Here is a 24,654-nt window from a genome sequence, read left to right on the forward strand (position 1 = left end):
TTTGGGATTTAACCATGGTCGATTTTTTCGGTAAAGCTAAGTAAGGCGAATGCTATTGAAGAAGGCTGAAGCTGATTAATAGTTACTGTGCCTGCTTTCTCAGTGCTGTGAGGTAATATAGCACAGCGTTATTATTGTTGCATTCACGGAATTAGTTTATTTCGCGGACTTCCTGGCTAACAGCTAAAGTGTGCTTTCCTCGGCGAGTGAATGTTTTGCTGTGAGAGGAGGAGCGGCCACTCAGTGTGATTTTATACATGTTTATAAAACTAAACTTTTTGTCCATCTGAGGTGAATAGAAGGCTGTGGCGGTAATGAGAGGACTAACGGCTGCTTGTCGGTGTGCAGGCTGAGGGAGGAAGAAGGCGAGCATGGCGACAGGGGATGTGAAAGGAAGTCTCCGGAAGCTGCAGGCTTGTCTCCGCTCTGTAAAATACCCCAGAGATGTGGACTATCAGGGGTAGGAAATACATTTCGAACTTAGAGAGAGTGTAGAATTAATACGGAAATCCTGTCTGTGTGGTAACAGTGTTGATGTTTCACAGGTTTGGGTTTGTTTTTTTTTGTGAAGTCACGGCAGTTCCGCAGTGAGTTATATTCTAGTGGTGAGTCGGATATTAGAGTCGACTCCTTTTTTTTTTTAGGTGGACGTTGAGAGTCGACTCGCACATGTGAGCTTTTTTTTTTTCCTTTTTTTTTTGGTAGTAACCCCATTTCCAGAAAAAGTTAGTATATTTTTCAAAATGCAATAAAACCAAAAATCTGTGATTTGTTATTTCCCGTGAGTGATTCGGTTATTCAGTGAATGGGTGGGTGATGTGGTGAATGGGTGGATGGGTGATGTGGTGAATGGGTGATGTGGTGGATGGGTGATGTGGTGAATGGGTGATGTGGTGAATGGGTGATGTGGTGAATGGGTGGGCGGGTGGTGTGGTGAGTGGGTGGGCGGGTGATGTGGTGAATGGGTGGGCGGGTGATGTGGTGAATGGGTGATGTGGTGAATGGGTGGGCGGGTGATGTGGTGAATGGGTGATGTGGTGAATGGGTGGGCGGGTGGTGTGGTGAGTGGGTGGGCGGGTGATGTGGTGAATGGGTGGGTGGGTGATGTGAATGAGTAGGTGAGTGATGTGGTGAGTGGGTGGGTGATTTGGTGGATGAGTGATTTGGTGAATGGGTGATTTGGTGAATGGGTGAGTGATTTGGTGAATGGGTGAGTGATTTGGTGAATGCGTGAGTGATTTGGTGAATGCGTGAGTGATTCGGTCAGTGAGTGACTTGGTGAATGGGTGAGTGAGTGATTCGGTCAGTGAGTGATTTGGTGAATGGGTGAGTCATTCGGTCAGTGAGTGACTTGGTGAATGAGTGAGTGATTCGGTCAGTGAGTGACTTGGTGAATGGGTGAGTGAGTGATTCGGTCAGTGAGTGATTTGGTGAATGGGTGAGTGAGTGATTTGGTGAATGGGTGAGCGATTCAGTGATTCGGTGCGTGAGTGAGTGATTCGGTGAATGGGTGATTCGGTGAGTGAGTTATTTGGTGAGTCTACATCTACTAAACCCACTTCCAGCAAAGTTGGGATATTTTCCAAAATACAATGAAAACAAAAATCTGTGATTATTATTTTGTGCGAACCTTTATTTAACTGACAAAAGTACAAAGTAGGGATCGACCGATATGTTTTTTTCAGGGCCGATACCGATTATTATGGAATTGGGATGCCGATAACCGATAAATGTAAACATTATAATTCACATGAAATTAAACATAGCACACACTGACACAGACCTTCATATCCATGAAATGTATGTTTAATTGTAAAATTGAACATGAAATTTTGTGCAGGGAGATGCCAGCAGCATTTGTACAATAAAGTCAAACATTAGTTAGAATAAAATGAGAAAATAATAATAAAATAAATATTCACCAATAAAAAATAAATCACTCCCTACTATATTACAGCTCACCATTTTCAGTGGAAAATAAATGAAAATACACTCTGGATTCTTTTACACTAAGAACTAAGTAAGACTTACCAACTTCAAGTAGTTTTTAAATAACAAATCAAGTGTAGGGAGCTGCCTGCAGCATTTTTTAAAAAGTAAAATCAAACATAAAGTAGGCTATCACTCCCTATTATGTAACAACTTAAGTAACCATCTACATTCTAATGCTTTTAATGCCCAAGCCTAATATTCCCAATTTAGGAGGATTATACTGTAGTGAAGGAAGCACAGTTGCTCTGCATGTTAAAAGCTCTGGTTAAAAGGAGCGGCTGCTCCTTTAAGAGTATATCGCTTTCCGAATCAGAAGCGCGAGTGAGGAGAATCACTTGCGCAAGAATTATAAATACTAGTGGAGTACATTACAACGCAATGTGAAGTAGCATAAGAACATTTAAGTCAAGAGTTTAATTGATGTATTTCGTTCATTAGCGTTTATCCAAGCAAGTGTGCATCCACGACACAATTAATTACTGAGCCCACAACAAGCGTCCTGACAAACTCCCTACAGTATTACACAGCCTACTAGTGCCATATCACACCTGGCTTGTTTAACTGTTCAAATAGCGCTTTATAAAGTTACCCAACATATACAAGTGCAATGCGCTTTCTGAGCATGAGTCACGCCATGAAGTTTACTCATCACCATAACAAATAGCCAGTAGGCTTGCGCTAGCCTACAGAACACAAACACTACGTTTTATTTCGTCTTCCCCCGACCACCTCTCTGTATGGCTGTCATTCTACTGTTCGAGTAGAACTACTGACACATTCACAACGTTTCCAGACGGGGATTTAAAAATGACTGCAGCCTATGTTACATGTAGTTTCAGCGAGACTAGTTGGTTGTAGGCTAATTCAAGTGCTTCCTTCCGTAAGCTAAGTTTGCCTGGCTACACAGATGCAAATGGACAATTTTAACGAGTAGTAGATGAAGAACGTAAACATATAATGATGTTGTGCTTTTGCAACTTGTATGTTTGTGACTTATTGCAGCAAAAGCAGCGTGTCCTTACCTTGAAGTGGGATCTGCTTCTGCCCGAGTGCCCGTACGGCCGCCTTGAAACAGTTCACAGCGGTTAGCTACGCGTGTTGATTGGCTATATCTCTTGTGCCAAACAAATCAGATGTTGTGGTGGGCGGGACCGTGTTCTTGAACTCAGAGCGGCGAGTGCAGGAAAGGACATGCAGTGACAGTCGCGTTAGGAGCGAAATGGCTGCAAAAAGGCATGTAATCGGCATATCGGTGGAAATTATGGCCGATACCGATAACCCTAAAAATGCAGAATATCGGCCCGATATATCGGTCAGGCCGATTATCGGTCGACCCCTAGTACAAAGAAAGGATTTTCAATAGTTTTACTGACCAACTTAATTGTATTTTGTAAATATAAACGAAGTTAGAATTTGATGCCTGCAACACACTCAAAAAAAAAGTTGGGATAGAGGTTTTATTACCAGCGTATTACATCACCTTTCCTTTTATAACACGTTTTCACCGTTAGAAAAAAGTTGGGACAGAGGCAAAATAAGACTGAAAAGTTTGATATATTTAAGGAACACCATTTTGAAAGAATCACTCACTGAATCAATCATGTACTCGCTGCATCACACACTGACGCTCTGACTCGCCCACTATGGCCCAATCCCAATTCTAATTTCTACCCCTTCCCCTCCGCCTTCCCCTTGGCCCTTCCCCTTGAAACTGAGCTACAAGGGATAGGGCTTGAAATTCAACCCTTACGTATTGGGATAGCCCTTCAACGATCGCATACGTCATCGCGTACCTCCGTCAGCGTTTACGTTAGCAAAACGCGACGCGTCATTGGCTGCGACCAGCCGCTACAGTCAGAGCCAGAGGCAGAAATCTCTGCTGGCAGGGTGTGATTTGTTAACTAACACCACTTTTGAATGGGATATCTTTGGCGCTTTGTGCACCACATCCGACAGAATGAGGTGTCAGAACACTCATGTAAACAGTAAAAGCGAGAATAACAGAACAAAACGTACGCAGTCAAGCAACCGAAAACAATACTCACTCCCAAAGCTTTTTAGCAGCAGCTTGGATTTCAGAAATCGCTGCTCATTCTCAGCTCGAAAGCGAATCAAGCGGCGTGTTTCCTCTGGATAACAACTTAAAACACGTAAATAATGGAGAAAATACATTTATGACAATCTTTCGCCGCGGGAACCGCCATCTTTCTGAAATCCGCATGAAATCTCGCTGAAATCCGCATGGCATTGTGGGAAATCACTCAAACCCCTTCGTTCGGAGTCAGCTCCAGGAAAATCTCCGTTTGGAGGGGTACAGAAGCCCTACCCCTTCCCCTCCCCCTCCGCGTTAACTGGGATTGGGATACCCCTACCCCTTCACGTGAACGCGCAAAATGGAGGGGAAGGGCCAAGGGGTTGGTCCAAGGGGTGAAATGGGATTCGGCCTATGTCGCACACTAAGTTATTCACTCACTCATATATGAGCATTTTTTCATTTCTTTTTGTAGATGTAGACTCACTCACTGAATCACTCACTCACTCACTAACACTGACTCATTCACACACTCTCTGACTCATTCATTCAGTGCTTCTGCCTCACTAAGACTCACTCACTGAATCATTCACATGCTGACTCACTCATACACTGACTCGCTCGCTCGCTCACTCACTCAGATGTGAGACATCTAACCTTTGATTTTAATGCATTTATTCTAAGAACATAAACATCCTTAAATGAAAACGCACCGTGAAGTGCTGTCGTAAGGTTTTTGGACAAACACAAGCCACCAGAACAGCTGCAGTCCTCATTGCCACAGATTCCACACATCTGCATGAGACATCGCCCCAAAAACCTCCATAAGTGTTAACCTGCGTTGTTGTGGTTGTTTTTCCCCTCCGGCTGGAGCAGGTTAGCTAAAGGAGATCCGTCGTGCTGTCTCCCCATCGTCAGCTACGCCTTCACCTCCTTCTCCACTGCTGTGGCTGAACATCTGGTGGAGTTCGGCATCGAGCTCACAGGAAAAAATGACCTGAGCTTCATGGAGTCTGTTTACAAGGTCAGTCAAAAGTTTGTACACTCTTGCTCATAGAAAACGGAGAATTGTGACGTGAAGTTCGTAACAGCATTCCTGATGAAGTTTTACACACACTCCGCGTCGACTCAGCCAGCTTCAGAACCTTAGTGCTGTTTTAAAGGCAGTACCAGACCATGTAAAAATAAAAAAAATAAAAAAAGTAAAAAGGCCACTATGTTAATGCAGCTCGTATTTCAGAGTCCAAAAATACAGTGATAGATTTACAATCAGGCAAATTGCATGACCTGGTTTTGTTCTTATCAGTTTGAAAAGCCTCATCTCCAGCAGGTTATTAGGACCAGAAGGTTTTCCCTGAGCATCTGATTTATTTCCCTGGCTCACTGTCTCCCCACGCCAGCTGCTGAGTAATTCCAATTTTTAACATGAAGGAGGAAAGGAAAATTGAAAGACGTGTTTGTTAACCTGGTGTGGTGTTGGTGTGGTGTTGTGCATTTGGCTGATGGTGAAGCCGGAGGTTCTCCTCCTCACTGTGACTCGTGTAGACTGAAATGAAACTCGAGTCGGGCTGGGCGATTATAATCCAGGGATGAGAATTTTCCGCCGATCGGCGGATTTCCGACTTTTTCAGACCAAAATGATCGTTTTTGAGATCGATGTAAATCCGTTGAGAAATTTTCGGGGGGGGGTATGATTAACGATCTGTGGTCACCTTATAACGCAGACATCCCAAGTCTCCCAGAACTTCCGGGAGTCTCCTGCATATTGATAGAAGCGAGCAAGAGCGTGCGCGCGCAACATTTAAGGTCTGCATCACGCATCTTAGAATGTGCGCGCGCGAGGGAGACTGTGTGCAGTGTTGCCAGATATTGCTGACGTTTTCCATCCCAAAATATGTTCAAAACCCGCCAAAATGCACTTAAAACCACCCAATGTGGCAACACTGCCTGTGTGCCTGTTCATGTAGCGCATGCCAGACAAAGAGCATCCTGATTGGGTTACTCAGCAAAATAAGCCAATCAGCTTTGTGTGGGCGGGCTTTTATCCCTTTTCTCGAGGACCGACCGGCATAGCAGAGAGAGAGCGCGCGCCCCAAAAAACGAAGGTACAAAACCCACTTCAGCTCAGATTACACAAAAGAATCTCCCTGTCTAATAAGGGTAGAAAATACTGACAGTTTCGCGCGATGTACTGTTTGCAGCAGTGGTTTCAGCATTGCCCATGGTGGCTTAAATGATTGTAAAGGACATGTTGAGGTGAGGAGTGTCAGTTCATGTGCATTATATTTAGGTCTACAACAGGCTGTCATGAAAAGACAAAACTTATTGAAGATTTCCGTAAAGTAACAATGTATGAATATACATCATATATATCAAATACATGTCATATATAAGTGTGCATCTTTTTATAAATGAGGTTAGCTTGTCTAATGTAGCATGTTGGGGAGAATCATAGTATCATATCTATATTTCTGATAAAATTTTAGGTATGATACCGTGTGTAACTCTCCTACTTATTGCTCATTTCATGGGGGGGAATTGCTGGGATGTGCCGCTCGGGAGCGTCTGCCCACATTTTTTTAGGCCGAGATGAACTTATAGTTTTTGATTTAAAAAAAAAATTCCAATATGTAATGCCCATTGTACATGCCTGTTCTTTAGCTCAAAATCACCATCTCGATCTTCAGATTGACCGTATGGTATCTGTATTACATTACACAGCATCCTGTCCAGATAAAACCTCGTTAGTACACACAACAGTTGAAAGGGAAGTGATGAGTGATGTTGAATGTTGCCTGCTTAATATGCAAGACCTCCTGCTACCATGATAACATCAGAAGAAAGCTTAAGAGAATTATATGACAGAACTTTTTTCTGGTTTGCACTTCATTGTAAAGGATTAGAGCATTCAAAGACATGAATAGCAAAAATGCAGAAATATAATACTGTAGAGCTCGTTTATATTAAAAGGTGCATTGATTTTTTGAAATCATCAAATGTGAATTGATTAAAAACAAGTCTCTTGTACCATATTAATCATTTTCACCTGGTAGTCCACCAAGAAGGGGAATTTATTTCCAAATACATTGCAACTTTTTGCTGATAAAATTAATGGTTTGGGGGAAAAAAAAAAAAAAAAAGCCAAAAATCATTAGCCCCTGGGCCCCGCCCCCTTGGGCGATGGGCCCCGCCCCCTTGGGCCATGGGCCCCGCCCCCTTGGGCCATGGGCCCCGCCCCCTTGGGCCATGGGCCCCGCCCCCTTGGGCCATGGGCCCCGCCCTGGTTTTTTCAGACTTTTTAAATATTTTTCATTCTCAACCCTGATAATCATATAACAATATGATATTGTGATAAATTCTGCATCTGTGTGTGTGTGTGTGTGGTTTTTTTTTTTTTTCATGTATGGATTTATTTACTGACTAAAAGGAGTTGAATTTAGTTTTTACACTTGTACTGTATGAAGATTTACATTTAATAAGCTTAAAAGTGGACTCCCTTTCAGATTTTTTTAAATTTAGGCCATAAAAAGAATTTTCCCTGACACCAATCTTTTTTTTTTTTTTTTTTTTTTTAGTGGACTGACAGCTAATGAATTTGAATCACAGACTTCAAATTTTATTACTTTTTTTTCCCTAAAAGAACAGTTAATGAATTTAAAGCCCTGTGGCTCTAAATTCTCCACCATTTTTTTTCTTGCCTCACTGTGACCTAAACCAAGATACTACGTCATGCATGATGTGGTGGGGTTTTCCCGTTCACAACACATTGCAGGATACAAATTTGCAACCTGAGAGAACAATGGAGCAAGTGAGTGTGCGAATGAAACATGGAAGACCGACTACAGTAACGGAAAATGAGAAGAAAAGACCCTGTATTGCGAAGGAAAGGAAACGCAGGACCAAACTTTAGTTTTTTTTTTTTTCTCTCCTCGGGCTCGTGTCTGAAACGGGTGGGTTATACAGGAAATTCACGAGGTTCTACTAAAGTCGAGTTTAGGAAAGTCTATTAGTGGCATTACAAAGATAGAGAAGGGTTCGTATTCCCAAAACTATTACTTCTGAACATTGGGTTTGGCAAAAACATGAGCAAACAAAATCAAAAAGCTGAACGAAACAGGCAGGCGGGATCAAGGTCACTTTCGTTTTTATTTATTTTTTTAAACTGTCACAACACAACACACTTTTCAGCAGTTTCAAAATAAACTGTGTGCCACTGCAGCGATGTGATTTCAGCCAGGGGAAGAGATCCTCACTCCCTGCTCCTTCTTACTGCACACACACACACGCACGCACACACAAACACACAGCACCTTCTTCTGCCTCACGCTCCATTCGCAAACCAGTGCTTGACCACGCCCTTGCTGCCACAGTCAAAAAGAACCATATACTGTCTTGCTCAACAAAGTAAACTGCACAGTGCGATAGTGAATCCAGAGGTTGTTCACCAGAAGTTGTGCAATATAGGTGTATAGTCTAATTACACACGTTTTTGCTCAGCGGTCTTCACCATCGCAATGATAAAAAAAGGACCTTCTATGTCAACTATCTAATACACAGGAATAATATTTAAGTCAAGTTTATTTGTATAGCGCTTTTAACAGTAAACATTGTCGCAAAGCAGCTTTACAGAATTTAAATGACTTTAAACATGAGCTAATTTTATCCCTAATTTATCAGTGGCAAGGAAAATCTCCTTCAGACAACATGAGGAAGAAACCTCGAGAGGAACCGGACTCAAAAGGGAACCCATCCTCATTTGGGTGATAACAGACAACGTGATTATAACATTTTTAACAGTTTTAACAGTTTTAACATGAAGTCAGTTTCGTCGATGTTCTAAACTCTTCCTTGATGGAAACTTGAGTGCAAAACTGTTCATGACCACTGCAGTCCTAAAGTTAGCAATTTACATTGTGAAATCGAGACATAATTTTTGTTATAACTAACGAATATTGGCTAGAATATGCTCAATGAAAAATGGACTTCAAGGAGATGAGGGACCCGGCTCAAGTTCGCCTCAAAAAGTTACATATTTGGGCTAATTGCAGCATGTTCTTCACTAATTACAATATTTATGATAAGGAGAAACAGTCTAACCAGCTTTTGATGTGTAGGATCCATTGGCTCGGTCATATTTTATGTCACAACTTGAGTACTGAACTTGCAATGCAAATGTTATGATTAGCTCCTCGTCTCACGGCAAAATGACGTAACTGAGTCTGTGCACGGTCAATGAAAACCTACGCATGCACACACCGGACTTCCTTTCTCTGCTTGACTGCGCGAAGCACGTGATTTCATGCACATTTGCTCGGGAATTCCTTCAAAATAAGTAACTTCCCAGCCACAGAATGGCCTGGTTTTTTTTTTTTTGAGATATTACAGAGATAAACATGCATCACAATGACCAAATTTCAGAGGGAACTAAATTTCACTGATTTTATGAAATTGAAAGACCGTCTAGCTTTAAGGCATAGAGAATGCTGAACTGGTGAACTCTGTGTGTGTGTGTGTGTGTGTGTGTGTGTGTGTGTGTGTGTGTGTGTGTTTTAGATCCTGCGTGATCTCTTCAATTATAAACCCCTGTTGACTAAGCAGCAGTTCCTGCAGTTTGGTTTTGCTGAGAGGAAGATCGCTCTTCTCTGCGACATCATTGGCTTCGTCCTGGACAAACACAAACAGCTCACTAAAGGCACCAAGGTGTGGATTGTGTTACATACTGCTTCTGTTTCTAATGTACGCTCTGGGGTTAAAAAAAAAAAATGTGTGTATATATATATATATATATATATATATATATATATATATATATATATATAGTACTGTGCAAAAGTCTTAGCCCCCCTATTATTTTGTAATACAAACTGTTATAGATTTCTATTTTATAGCTTCTACATTATCGAGTCACAACATGACAAAAACATTTTAGAGTTACAAACGTTCTTTTTTTTTTTTTTGTTTCCAGCACAAAATTAAATGTTACAGAATTAAATGTTTGTAATATGTCTGAGCAGCGTATTCCACGAGAGAGCACTTTTCAGATTAAAAAAGGATTCCGCATAAAACTGCACTCATTGGACCTGAGATGACTATTTTTTTTTTTTAAAGCAAAGGGTCGTCTCACACCAAATACTGACTTTGTTTCATTTATTATGGCTCACTGATTACTGTTTGTAGTATTTTTTTTTTTTTTTTTTTAATGTTTAAACATTTAATTTCATTATTTTTAAGCCGTTTTTGGTCGGCAGCATTTCTTTATATGCACCTAAGACTTTTGCACAGTTACAAACCCAGTACACGCGTCGTGCTGGTTTCATTTAAACGGCATCCTGATCATGTGTTCATGTGTTAAACAACTGTACGACTCGAGCTGGGTGTAATTTAATTCATATCAATGCACTCGTTCTAATACCTTACCGTTGCTATAGCAACAGCTCATACTTAGAGACTTGTAATAATAAACAGATTAAAGGAGAACCGAAGGCAAATTTTTTATGATCAAAATTCTATTTATCTCATTTTATTAAATATCGGAATGCATGTTTGATCGCTATTTTGTCGCTGCTATAGCAAGTTATGAGTGTTTGAAATATGCTCTGTAATATATCAGTCCGTATGTCAAAGCGACGGCCGTAAACGAGATTTGTTGAGACCTGTGCGAGACATCGTAGGACGGAAGTAAAACGTACAGCGGAAATCAAAGTCACCGACATCTGCCAACGTTGTCAAAAGATGCGCGCGCCCTCTTTCGAATGCTGATGTGATCAAGCCGGAAGTTTTGTTTGTTTCGATGGCAATCAGGAAAGTTTGAAAAAAGTAGGCAGTAATCGTCATTTAAACTCGTTTTTGTGCAATATTAGAAAACGTTTGGAAAACAGTTTTCAAAATGGCGGCACTGACACCTGGCTGACACTTCTTCACGTTTCGAAGTCTCGCACAAGTCTCGTGAAGATCGCGCGGATAAGTGACACCTGCTGTGGACCAAACGAACTAAATTCAACACGGCTACAAACCGAATAGGCCGATAAGTATAATATTTAATTGCAATTAGTTGCAATACGAGTCATGATATAAGGTTACTAAAACCGAAAACGTAATTGAACAACACGTTAATTAAGAAATAAAGCAAGTTTAAAAATGACTTCAGTTCTACTTTAATATTAAACATATAGTGAAGGTTCTGTAAGGAGAGATTTATTTAACGTTTATTGAAGGAGTCTCCGGTGTCCTGGGTAACGTAAGAAGTTCAGTATTTGTTGTCTGAGTATATTGAAAAGATAAAGGCCAGGAGAGCTAATTGGATGTTTGGCAACCATAAACGGATAAAAAGTCTGACCTGGTGTTTAGTCAAATTTAAAAAGAAAAAAAAAATCAGGATGTGCTGTTCCAGGAAAATAATCAACTTCAGAGTGGTAAGAGTAGCTACAGTTGGCATCCGGTGATGTCACACCAGCCTGTCGTTGATTATTTTCCGATAACTGCATGGCAAAGTGTTTTATCGCTTAATTAATTTCTCTTCACCCCAGAGTGGAACAGAACTGGCTCTCTGAATGTAAATTGATGACTTGTCGCTCACTATTAGTAAATTTTGACTTTACAGCCTGTTGGTCAGCTGAGAAGGAGGCAGCTCTCTCGTTCTGACTCTAAATCTGTGGAATGTTCACCACCCAGAGAGACCCAGAGGACACCAGGCCAGAGAGTAAGCCCAGTATTATTATTATTATTATTATTATTATTATTAATAATAATGTTATTCATATTGTTTAATATTAAGCTGTGAATAAGCAATCTATAATACAGTAATTACACCTTTATTGCTGTACTGCTAATGACGTCACAAAACTATTTTCCAAGGTGGGTCGTGTCCTGTAATATGCGCTCCAAGTTATTTCCAATATGATCCCCTGCTTCATTAGAGATTAATATATGGATGCTGCATGGTTTTCCCCAAAGCGTTTTAGCGTGTCGGGCCCGATACGCTTGCTCTGCCTGCCGATACGCTTAGTCGCTTTAGTTAAAATCCGATACGCTTAGATTTATACCGATACATTAAATTTCCTACCCACAAGTAACTAGATACATAGGAGAGCAAATAACAGATCCATTTACATACTGATTGATATTTGTGTTAAACAAGCGGTCTTTTTTTCCAATGTTTGTGTTGATTCTGTCAAAGTAATATGTCCGCGCGGTATGATGTAAACAAACTAATCTGTTGGCTGTGTCAAGATCACGTGTTCAAACCGTCCAATAAAAACATCGAAAGAAAACGTCAAACATCCCGGAAGTTTCCGATTCATTATAAGCGATCTCATTGGCTGCCGATGTTGTCCCGCACCAGACGGACAAAGCCGACTGATTTTAATAAGCGAGGAGAAGACTCGCTGGACAAATTAATCCACATCAGCATGGACGACAGCGAGATGGACTATGAGAGGGCTGCCCAACATCGGGCCAAGCAAAAGCCGAGGAGAATTAATCTGCTTTAAAGGAGCAGAAAACTTAATTCATTAGTTTGGGTTTGCAGAAAGATTATGTCCTTATAAACACTCCAAATGTGTCAAATATCGCATAATTTCAAATAATAATCATAAGCATTTTTGGCAGTGTGATGTCACTGGGATCCATTTAACAAAAGACGGCTCCGGATTATTCTTTGGTAAAGGCTCACAGTGACGTCACACTGCCAAATACGCTTATTGTTATTATTTGAAATTATGCTCCATTTGACACTTATTAACACAATCTCTTCATGAATGTTTTTATAAATACATAATCTTTCTGCAAACTTAAATGTATGAATTAAGTTTTCTTTTCCTTTAAATGTGTTTTAATCTTAATCTAGTCCATTTAATAAAGTGCCAAAATTTAAACTTTATAATATGCAGTTGCCTTACTTTTCTTTTCAGTGCATCTTAGTGATACATATATTATGGTAATTGCATCTACATATATTACGGTAATTGCATTCTAAGACTACGTTCAGACTGCACCCTGAAACGACCCATATCTGATTTTTTTTTTGCCCATATGCGACCTGTATCCGATTTGTTATTGACAATCTGAACGACACAGATCCGATTTTTTTCACATGCGACCCAGGCCGCTTGGATATGTGGTCCTAATTCCGATGCATATCCGTTATTTTCACATGCGACTGCAGTCTGACCGGACAGGTCGCATTCATGCGACCTACACGTCATCAACAAGAGACAAACGTCACTATTCTGCGTTGGCTAATCCCGCCTCTTTGGTGGAAAACAACAACATTTGTACAGTTTTCAGAATTTAAATAGACTTTTATAGAATTGATCAAGCTCATGGTGGATTTGGTAGGGACCTGGATGTTGATCTGTTAGCCTGATTAAATAAAACAGTTTCTATAACTGATTTATAACTTAAACCATCCTGTATTACAAGATTATAAGATTGTTCTGGAAATTTCCAGTAATTTGACACCTTCGGTCTCATTAGTCTGCTGTTAATCAGATTATTGTGTGAGTTCCGCCGCCACAAAAACCACATCGCCAGGTCTCGCCTCATCTCCATCGCAAACTGCACTGGTGTTTCTGCACCTTGAGCCAGCGCTGAGAGAAGTTGCAGAATTCAGCTGGCTATAAACAATCTAAATAAATCTTTATAAAAATGAAGAAAAAGTTTATTAATATGATGAAATAAATATGTGCAAATGATTAAGCCTGAATTAAGAGTTTGGTAATACAGCGGCCGCATCCCAAATGACTGCCTACTGAAGCTCGAGTGCACTATATAGAGTTTAAACATCCATTACTTCCTAGTAACATGTAGTGCACTTATATAGAAATTAGAGAGACATTTAGGAGTCAACCCTTGTTACCAGGCTACACGTTTTCATTTCAGTTCAGAAACAAAAACACACACGAGACCTCACACTTTAACCAGATAATTAAACAAACAAACAAACAAACAAACAAATCATTAAACATGAAGAGTGCGCTTTTTTTTGTTTTGTTTACGTATTACGTAGATGTGCTTATTACGTATCAATTTGCGCATGCGGGACACTTTTGGGTCGTTTTCTGTTCATATTGGAGATCGCATACAAGTCTCATATAATTGATAATGTGAACGGCCTAACAAAAAAATCGGATTTCACAACAAATCGGATATGGGTCGTTTCAGGTTGCAGTCTGAACGTAGTGTAAATCATTACAGTTATAGTAATACAGCAACTTATTTTAAGGTGGCAGTTCTGAGGTTCAGATCCCTTTGTGGTCAACAGGAGGTCATGATGATCGATTCTCTTCATTGGATTGCGTAAGATGGAGCAAACCACTGTTCATATTTTCATGCACATTTTTGTTACAACACGACTTGATCATGGGTAATTAAGGGATCCCCGTAGATTTTCAAATCTATCATAGACCTCAGTAATCTATAACAAAACAGTTTAACTTGCATGTTGAACTTTAAGGTGAAATTTCAAATGTGTTTACATTAATACTATTTAGGTCAGAAATCATTGAAGCACTGTTAAAATCTATCCTATAATCATGGATCTAGGGGTGTATTCAGACCAGGATAGTTCGATAGTTCACTTGCTTTGGTCCGAACCAAGTGGTTTTTTTTTTTATTTTTTTCATTTTGGTGCGGTTTGTTTTCACACTGTACATTTTAGTAAGCGGACCAAAATCTGTCAACAAAGCCACGCGCCCTGAGGTCGTTCAGCTATTGGTCAGAGACGACACGCGCACAAAGCGTTAAGTTCAAAAGTAGTCACGGAGGATAGCGCTGATGAGCGCACATCATGTTGTGACAGTTCTGGCTCTTCACGCAAGTCGCTAGTACCGCCACTTTTTGAAAGAATGTCCCTGATTTTAATGTAGGTCTGATGGAGTTTCTTCACTTTTAGCCGACATTGTTCTGGGGCGCGCGTGAACCCCTTCTTCATTTCCTCACTGAATACGGCAAACACGTCGGCATTTTTGTGTGTTCTCTCCAAAAGCTCAGATATGTGGACATCTGCCCATATATCCACAAGGGTACGTGTTTCTTCCTCAGCCCACGTTTGCCCCCTACTCGTTTTTTGTACTCTGTAGTCTAGCCTACCACTGGTCTGAATGACTGAACGACTGTTGTAAGGTTCCCTTGACAACCGAAACAGTGTTTGCACTTTGCGGTGGAGTGTCAAGACTCTGTTTCCCATAATGCTCGACAAACGACGGAAGCTCCCGAGGTACAAAAAAGCAAAACTGTCGGATTAGGTCCGGTCTGCTTTCACACCTCCAAAAGATCCGCACCAGGGTTCCTTTGGTCCGGACCGAGTCCGACCTTGCAGCTCGGTCTCGGTCCGCTTGTTTGGTCCGGACCAGAGTTCAGTGGTTTGTATTCAGACCAACCCAAAAGGTCCGGACCAAGGGAAATTTGGGTCGTTTGGTCCGGACCAAACAACGTAGGTGTGAATACGCCGTAAAACCTCTGAGACCCTGAAAATGAACCTGAGAGCATCTATTTTCAAAAAATTTTCCGGGGGGGCATGCCCCCGGACCCCCCCTAGTTTCGCTTCGTGCCGTTGGCGCTCAGTTGTCTGTGTTTTATCATGCCAGAATTTAGGGCTTTAATTTTTTCTGGGGAAAACACTGATGCTGTAAAGTTACAGGTGCAAACTTTTTAGACTTGAAAAAGGCGTTCGATTCTGTTAACCATGAAGTACTCGTGAGAAAACTAAAGAACTCGGGCGTGTCTGGAAACAGCTCGTCATGGCTCAGCTCTCATCTCGGTGAACTGTGAGCTAATACCATCTGGCCGGAAGCTGCAGTGTGTCTCGGAGGAACCGGCCCCTTTCAAACGAATGGAGTTCTGCTCACTAACACTTCATTCACCACACACACGCCAAACTCCACACGGACCCTCGTGGCTGAGTCGGCCTCATGCGCGATATCGGCTCTGACCCACGCTCGTCTTTGTCTCACCTTTCATCCATCCCTTTTTCCTCCACACTGCCGCCGATTATTTGAGGCTGGACTGGGTCATCCCTCCGTTTCCCCAGAGGTGACGATGCATTTGGCAAAGATTTGCTAATTTGAGACTTTGACAACAAATCAACTTCAACTCAGTGGCAACTTTATTAGGAATACTTGCACATGAATGCACAAACATACCACATGTTAGCCATTAGCATGTTAGCATGCTAGCAGTTAACATGTTAGCGATAGCATGTTAGCATGCTAGCTGTTAACATGTTTGCCTTGGCATGTTTGCATGTCAAGTTAGCCTTAGTGCGTTAGCTGTTAGCCATTAGCAAATTGGCATGTTAGTTGTTGGCATATTAGCCTCAGCGTGTTAGCATGTTGACAGTTAACGTTAGCCATTAGCATGTTAGCATGCCAGCAGTTAGCATGTTAACATGCTAGCAGTTAACATGTTACTGATAGCATGTTAGCATGCTAGCTGTTAACATGTTTGCCTTGGCATGTTTGCATGTCAAGTTAGCCTTAGTGTGTTAGCTGTTAGCCATTAGCAAATTGGCATGTTAGTTGTTGGCATATTAGCCTCAGCGTGTTAGCATGTTGACAGTTAACGTTAGCCATTAGCATGTTAGCATGCCAGCAGTTAGCATGTTAACATGCTAGCAGTTAACATGTTAGCGATAGCATGTTAGCATGCTAGCTGTTAACATGTTTGCCTTGGCATGTTTGCATGTCAAGTTAGCCTTAGTGTGTTAGCTGTTAGCCATTAGCAAATTGGCATGTTAGTTGTTGGCATATTAGCCTCAGTGTGTTAGCATGTTGACAGTTAACGTTAGCCATTAGCATGTTAGCATGCCATCAGTTAGCATGTTAACATGCTAGCTGTTAACATGTTTGCCTTGGCATGCTTGCATGTTAACAGTTAGCCATAGCATGTTAGCCTTAACATGTTGGTATGTTAGCCATTAGCAAATTAGCATGTTAGCTGTTGGCATATTAGCCTCAGTGTGTTAGCATGCTAGCTGTTAACATGTTAGCCTTAGCATGTTAATGGTGAGCATGTTATCTGTTAGCATGCTAACAGTTAGCCATGAGCATGGTATGTTAGCCATTAGGCATGTTAGCTGTTGGCATATTAGCCTCAGTGTGTTAGCATGCTAGCTGTTAACATGTTAGCCTTAGCATGTTAATGGTGAGCATGTTATGTTAGCATGCTAACAGTTAGCCATGAGCATGTTAAGAGTTAACATTTTAGTGTTAGTTGTTAGCATATTAGCTTTAGAGTGTTAATATGCGAGCAGTTAGCATGTTAGCCATTAGTATGCTAGCAGTTAACATGCTAGCAGTTAACTTGGCATGTTTTCAATTTGCATGTTAGCCTTAGCATGTTAGCAGTTAGCATATTAGCATGCTCAATGTTAAAGGTTTGCTGTATCGGCACAATCGCACTGTGAGCTCAGCCATTTTAAACAGATTTTAGAGCGCGAGGTCTCGTGTCTGATCCAGTTACTGTCAGTGACTCTCTGCTACAGCTGAGCAAGCACACTTTGCATTTTCTCTGCGGAAATGCAGTCGAGTTGTTGTTATTATTAATCTACATCAGTGTGATGGAGTCTCCTGTCCAGTTTTCCCAGATGATGATGTTTGCTGAGGACATGGCCTCTTACTGCTCTGAGATTTCACCTGTTGATCTACAGTGCAAGCTTAACCAGGATCTTCAATCTGTTTCTTCATGGTTACAGAATCATAAGCTTAGTTTGAACATTAAAAATCTAAATTCATGATCATCGGTTGCAGGAAGAAGTTGAAGAACTTTCAGGATGTGCAGCTATTGGTGGAACAAGATGAAGTTGAGAATGTTAGAGTTCAAGTACCTTGGTTTAATCATTAACCACCACCTTACTTGGCACGATTGCGTTGAAATGCTGCACTCAAAGGTTGCACAACGGCTTGGAGATATGAAGCAAAGAAAACTTCCCTATCATGACATTAATAGTTTGATTATGCATCCGTTGTCTGGGGTGACGAGGACAACAAAACGTTAATGAACTCGCTCCAAGTACTTCATAACAAAGCGGCCAAATTAATCCCGACTCGATCGCCGTGGTCCTCCTCTACTGATGCACTCGAAGAACTCAAGTGGCTGGACCTGTCTCACCGAACAGAACTCCATCGCTGTGCCTACGCGGAGAAGAAAGTATCTAAAGATGCATCAAGTTTATCTAAAAGCACAGATTTCCACACACCATAAAAATACGTTGAGAACAGTTCAATCCAACACGAACTGGGGTCTGTTCAGATCTCAGCTCTCGTGTCTGCACAGCTGCAGTTCTTTACCGGTCGACACTGTCAACAGTTAAGAAATTTAAAAGAGCGGGGAAAAGTTTGTTTATAGTAAATAATTAGACTTTTTTAAAGTATTTATTTTATCGACATTATTTTTTGTCTTTTTATTATATTATGTACTAGAATGACTTGCTGTTTACTGAAGTGTATATATTTTAATTTATTTATTTATTTATTTATTATTTCTTTTTCCAGAGCCCTACTGAAAATCGTGTTGTATGATGTCAGTCTTCTGAATAAAGATTCTTCCTGTTTAACCCCTTAAACACCCAAGACATTTAATTATACTAAAACAAAATGAACCACTTTTCAAGCTCGTGTGTGTGTGTGTGTGTGTGTGTGTGTGTGTGTGTGTGTGTGTGTGTGTGTGTGTGTGCGCGCGCTATGCAGGAGTTCTGTCAGCTCGCGCTCGCTATCTCTCTGTCTCACAAGTTCACACACTTCTCTCTGTAAGGACAAACAAAACACACGCAAGTGTTGCCAGGCAAAACAAACCTCACCCAGCAGCACTTATTTTATACCTATATGTTGATAACGGTGATATTTCTCAATCATTAGCTGTCAGGTTATAGTCCTATGAAAATCCACGGCCTTGAATTTGACATTTCAAGGTCAAAGGTCATGGCGGCAACTGAAAGCCCATATGGGACTTCTTGTATGTTGATAATGGTAAACATCTGGCTATCATGAACCATTTTAAAAGTTATAGCTCTTTGAAAGCCCATGACCTTCAGTTTGACCTTTCAAGGTCAAAGATCATGGTGCCAAATGAAAGCGCATATGGCACTTCCTATAGACCCCTTCGCATGTTTGTAAACAAACCGACCGTTGCCAGGATGCGCGCGCAGCCTGGACCCAGAAACAATGGCGCTGCCCATAGACCGGCATTATGAGCTGTCAGATTATGCCAAACAATTGTCGTTACAAGATCGAGAATGCTACATAAAGAAGTTAACTCTAACAAGTGGACATCGCCTACCGGATCCGTATTTAATTAAAGAGTGGACGGACGATGTTAGTAAGTTCCCTGGTATACAATGGCCAGATATATACTCGCACCTTATTGACAAGACTTCAGTGTACACCCACGAAAAACTTCGTGCCTACAAGTCTTTAGACGCATATGATTGTTATGTGCGGGCATGTACAACTTGATTAACAATGGGGCATTCATATTCATTTTGTTTTAATCAAATTATGCCAGTGATGTGATGGCAATGTGGCTTTAGCTACAACAGCAAATACCAACACTAAACAGCAATTTGCAGGAGGTAATGGCATGAAAGGAATGATAGTGTAAAGAGTGCAGCTAAGAGCTGCGTAAAAAGCGAGAGGCAGAGAGCAGAAATGAAACTGAACGGGGCGGGAGCTAGGTTAGAGCAGTCAACGTAAGTTGGCATTTAGAGCAAGGGCACACAATTTTACCTTTCCATCCTTGCTTTAAAATTGTGATTTTCGGCATACACAAATAATGATGGCACAAAATCTGGCCTGCTTGAGTCAAGCGAGACCTCTCCTACAAACAAAACTGCATGCAAAGCTAAGTTAACATGCTAACAATATTCATTACATTGTGTAACTATGACCCAGCTAATCAGACAAACGTTACCAAAGTATTTTGCTACATCAGTAAACGAAGACTAGAAAGAATAAAAAAGAAAGATTTAATAAATAGCCTGATCTTACCTGTGATGAAGTGGGCGCTGCAAACCCGCGCATTTTTGATAGTGCTTTCATCCCAGTCTACACGTTTGATGGCTTGTAGTCATAGACGTCGGTGATTTTTTTTGGAATGGGTGAGATCCTGCTGGAATTCTGTACATTTTAACCCCATCACTGCTACGATTCTGACACCCGACAACACAACAACTAGGCATTTCTGAGTCTTTTTTGGGTCCAGGCTGCACGCGCAATTTCCGCTTACGTATGAATGACGTTTACTGCGAAGGGGTCTATAAGTTGATAATGGTAAATGTCTGTCTACCATCAACCGTTTTCAAGTTACAGCCCTCTGAAAATCTGTGACCTTGAGTTTGACCTTTCAAGGTCAAAGATCATGGTGCCAAATGAAAGGCCATATGGGAGTTCCTATATGCTCATAATAGTAAACATCTCTCTATCAGCAACTGTTTTTGAGTTATAATGGAAAATGTTATTTTGCCCGAAAGGTTGACTTTTCCAGTGACCTTGACCTTCACTTTAACCCGATTACCCCCAAAATTTAATCAGGTAATCTACGGACCATTGCCCACTGACATTGCCACAACCTTAACGTATGGTGGACGTGACAAAATTACATGACCTTCTTTAGCATGTTTAGATTACGACACCTTACCGTTAACTCCTCTGTCCGTAAGGCCGATTGCCATGACGTGGCGTCCGTCATCCACAATTCGGTTAAATCATATCTCCTCCATCAGTTCGCCACGGATTTCTGTTCCGATTGTTTTGTTTGAAAGAACTCATCACCCCGCACAAAACTTGGTCGTCGTTTTGTCAAATTTTTTTGCTAACAAGTTACTAATTAGGCCAAATTAACGAATTTTCCAGGCCTCTCCATTAGAATTTTATCTCCTCTCTGATTTCTCATCTGATTCCAGTTCTGATCGATGTTTTGGGTCCAGGGTTTTTCTAGAAAAATTTAGTATGAGGGCGCTCACCATGCCGAGGGAGTGAAGCGACGACGACGGGGGGATGGTGCCGGTTGTCCGCCCCCACCCGTCGTGCGAAGCCTTTGAAAAATTGAGGCTACAATGGGACATTCTGAGGCTATCTGAGAGGGAAATTGTAACAAATTGTCGATATTGAAAAAGAAAAGTAATCTTCTTCTGGCCCAGACAGTCTTTGGCTTTCTTCCGTTTCGTGCCGCGGGATGACATCTTTAAATGCCTAAGTGTCAACAAAATCAACTCGCGAACTACTTCTGTCAAAAGCTCCCGCGCCGGTGGGTGAAAGGTCATTCAGTCTTGAAAAATCTCGCTGTGCAAGTCAGCTGACCTTGCATGCAGTGTTGGGCACGTTGCTTTCAAAAAGTAATTATAGTTACTAGTTACTTTTCCCAAAAAGTAACTGAGTTAGTAACGGAGTTACTTTGTCATAAAAGTAACTAATTACCAGGGAAAGTAATTATTCCGTTACATTTTGTTCCCCCTCAAAAAAAATCAAATTCAATTAGTGTAATCATAATAAAAGTGAATGTTAAATGTGTTTAATGACTGAAATGGACACTTAACAGAACCAATTAGTAATGTTATCTACACTATATTAATATTTTTGTGGGACAATGTGAGATAAGACATCTATCAAATGTAATAATATATTTTTGTAGTTATTAAAATTATGTTACTAATTACTGGCCACTGACGAGGACAAACGCTTTGTTCCTCGACATAATGTGCATTGCACGTAAACACTCTTGCCTTTTATTTCAAGTAATGAAAAGTAATGGCTGTATTTCCAATGTGAAAGCGCAGTGCTGGGCTGACCGCTCGCCATCGCTGGGTCTTCCGATTGAAAGAGCGCGCAGTAGTGCAGTAGGCGTGGCCTACCTACGTATCTATGTTGTCCAAATCTACTCTGATTGGCTTACTGTGCTGTTGTCTCGTGTCTCCCCGCCCCACACGAAAGCAGAGTAAAGAAAGGCTGAACGAGCAGCGTGCCAGATGAGAACAGCTTTAATAAAGTAACGCATAGTATTTTATTGTAAGTAACTGGAACGGCGTTATAACGATGTAAAAAGTAATTAGTTAGATTACTCGTTACTAAAAAAAGTAATGCCGTTTATTTCTAACGCCGTTATTCCCATCACTGCTTGCATGTACCCCATGTCAAATCTCGCAAGAGCAGCCATGACAAACAACTAAACAACATGGCGCCTCAGTCTGGAAAACGCCAGTTCGGATAGTTTTTGCACCGTCTGGCGGTGTATCTGCTATGATTGGAATATTTTTGGAGTAATTATAAAGTATTTGATGATCAGACACATTGTCACGTGGTGTTGCTGGGATGTTTTCACGGAGAAAAGATCGTTTTGAGAAAGACTGCATGTTGTGCAGTAGCATATAAGTGCATGGCCTAAGTGTGACTTGGGGTTCAATCGGCATTTCGGTAAGAGGGCGCACGCCAAGAGTAAGAGGGCGCAGCGCCCCTGTTCCCCGGTTTAGACAAAAGCCTGGGGTCGATCTTCTCTTGAGGAACAAGACTTGGTCATTTGTTTGATTTTTCTTGTAAACAATTTGTATACAACTTTGTTTATTTTCAGTTAAATCGTGTCTCCTCCGTCAGTTCTCAGTGGATTTCAGTTCTGATGGTTTTATTTGAAAGAACTCCGACCTTCTGTACAAAACTTGCTCATTGTATTGTCAATTTTTTGCTAACAAATTAGCAATCAGGTCAACTTCACGCATTTTCTTCGGACTAGAATTGTTTCTCGTTTATCATGCGAATTCAGTTCTGGTTGATGTTTTGGGTCGATCTTCACTTGGAACAAAACTTGGTCATTTGTTTGTCAATGTTCCTGTTGTAAACAGTTTGTCGTGGAGGTCGGTCCTCTCTCACATTGTCACATTTCCGTTCTGTTGGATGTTTCGGTCGTCGTGGTTGTTTTGATGGCGGGCCGGATGAGCTACTACGGCCTTGACGGTCTGGGTTTTTTTTTTTTTTAATACCTGTTGTAAGCAGGTGCCTGAACGTCCTCTAAAAATCATGATGTTGGGTTTGGTGGTTAATGTTTCTTCACCCTTTCTATCATCATATGAATAATTACATGAATATCAGCATGAAAGTTCTGCATGTTGCGTGTTCTGTTCACTGCAGGTAGTTTTGAGCAGATCACTGGTGGAGAGGCACCTGGGTCACCGATCTCCAACTTCACAAGTCAGCTTCTCCTCAGACGATCAGCAGGTGCACGAGGATCAGGATGAGAAGGAAAGGCCGAGACCTCGTGACCGAGATGTTCCTCGACCTGTAGATACACACCGGGTCAGTGATTGTTTGTTTAGGACATGATGACGGACTCCTTTTCTTTTTGAAGTAAAAGTGATTAAACGAATAACGATCACTCGAGTGTTGGACTCATAGGTACAGGTAAAGTCACGCCCACTTTTCCCCTGTAGGAGTGTGTGTCGGGGAGCAGGTTGAGGGTGGTGGAGGCAGGTCTTCAGCAGTGTGTGTGCAGGTTGGAGCAGCAGCTGGCCATGCTGGACGTGAGGGTGCAGGCTCTGGAGGAGAGCACAGCTGGAAAGATCTGTATAGAGCGCAGTGCGTGGGAGGAGCTAGAGAACCGGGTACTGCTGCTGGAGACGGGACTGACGTTAACCAGGGCACAGGTACAGAGACCACACCCGAACCCTGAACGCAGCGATAAGAAGTCAGACTCATTCTGTGTTTAAAAGTTGAACAAAAATGCAAATTATTGTCAGTAGTTTAATAATGGACTCAGATTTTTAGATCCCCGTGTGCAAGAAGATATATTTTAAACGATCACAGCACAACAATAATGTATACAGTATTTACTGATGCTCTTTATGAAATTTATTCCCACATTCATAGCCATGAGTGTTCAGGAGTGTTTTAACAGCAGTCCCGTGACCCTTAAAGCTGCTGTGTGTGTGTGTGTGTGTGTGTGTGTGTGTGTGTGTGTGTGTGTGTGTGTGTGTGTGTGTGTGTTACTAAGAGGTGTGTAAAATGTGTTTATCTCCATCTGTGCAGGATCCGATGAGAACAAGTGGAGTTACGAGTGTGGACATGAGCCAACACACTGATGAGAGCGGTGAGGAGTTAAGACGCTGAGACACTTTCAGATGAACACTGATATTGGCCTCGAGTGTTGGATTAGAATCCGCAGTATTCCCACCATGTGCACAGCGTTCCTGAGATTATAGACTCGGAGAAACTGAATGTGAATTAATAGACAAATCATTGATTATGATGTTTCCAAAGAAATTATGCCCAGTATTGTGGACAATATCAGTTTGAATAAACGCCTTGAACATCTGGAATAGGTGACTTCATACACCTTCTCCATGCAGTTATTCTAGGACCAAAATGGCATTTTATAATTTATAGTCTTTACATTTATTTATGGTATTTGGCACATTTTGATCATCATATGCCTTGCAGTAACTTCGAACGAAATGATGAACCTATAAAGTGTCACAGTTGATAAATGTATTATTGTTGTTGTTGTTGTTGTTGTAAACTTGTTCTTTTATATCACCAGCCAACCAATTATCATCGTCCTCAGAGGTGAGCTTCATCTTTCTTTCTTTCTTTCTTTCTTTCTTGGCTGTCTGTCCACACGTCCTTCAGTCCATTCATCTGTACAGTTGTGTAGCT

General features: G+C 41.3%; 1 protein-coding gene across 3 annotated transcripts in view; it reads left to right on the forward strand.

Moving 5' to 3' along the window:
* The window catches only part of cep44 (centrosomal protein 44), a 37,151-nt gene continuing 12,497 nt past the window's right edge, over positions 1 to 24,654 (forward strand). For 2 of the 3 annotated variants that reach the window (XM_060926565.1, XM_060926567.1), the window contains exons 1-9: positions 1 to 112; positions 349 to 460; positions 4,901 to 5,048; positions 9,578 to 9,724; positions 11,625 to 11,723; positions 23,134 to 23,298; positions 23,433 to 23,645; positions 24,028 to 24,088; positions 24,539 to 24,564. In XM_060926565.1, the coding sequence (XP_060782548.1) occupies positions 372 to 460; positions 4,901 to 5,048; positions 9,578 to 9,724; positions 11,625 to 11,723; positions 23,134 to 23,298; positions 23,433 to 23,645; positions 24,028 to 24,088; positions 24,539 to 24,564 (948 nt within the window). In that variant the 5' untranslated portion in view covers positions 1 to 112; positions 349 to 371. Of the gene's footprint in view, positions 113 to 299; positions 461 to 4,900; positions 5,049 to 9,577; positions 9,725 to 11,624; positions 11,724 to 23,133; positions 23,299 to 23,432; positions 23,646 to 24,027; positions 24,089 to 24,538; positions 24,565 to 24,654 lie in introns of all 3 variants that reach the window. The other variant, XM_060926566.1, reaches the window with a different exon arrangement.

This window comes from Neoarius graeffei, chromosome 7 (assembly GCF_027579695.1).
Source record: "Neoarius graeffei isolate fNeoGra1 chromosome 7, fNeoGra1.pri, whole genome shotgun sequence".
Taxonomy (NCBI): Eukaryota; Metazoa; Chordata; class Actinopteri; order Siluriformes; family Ariidae; genus Neoarius; species Neoarius graeffei.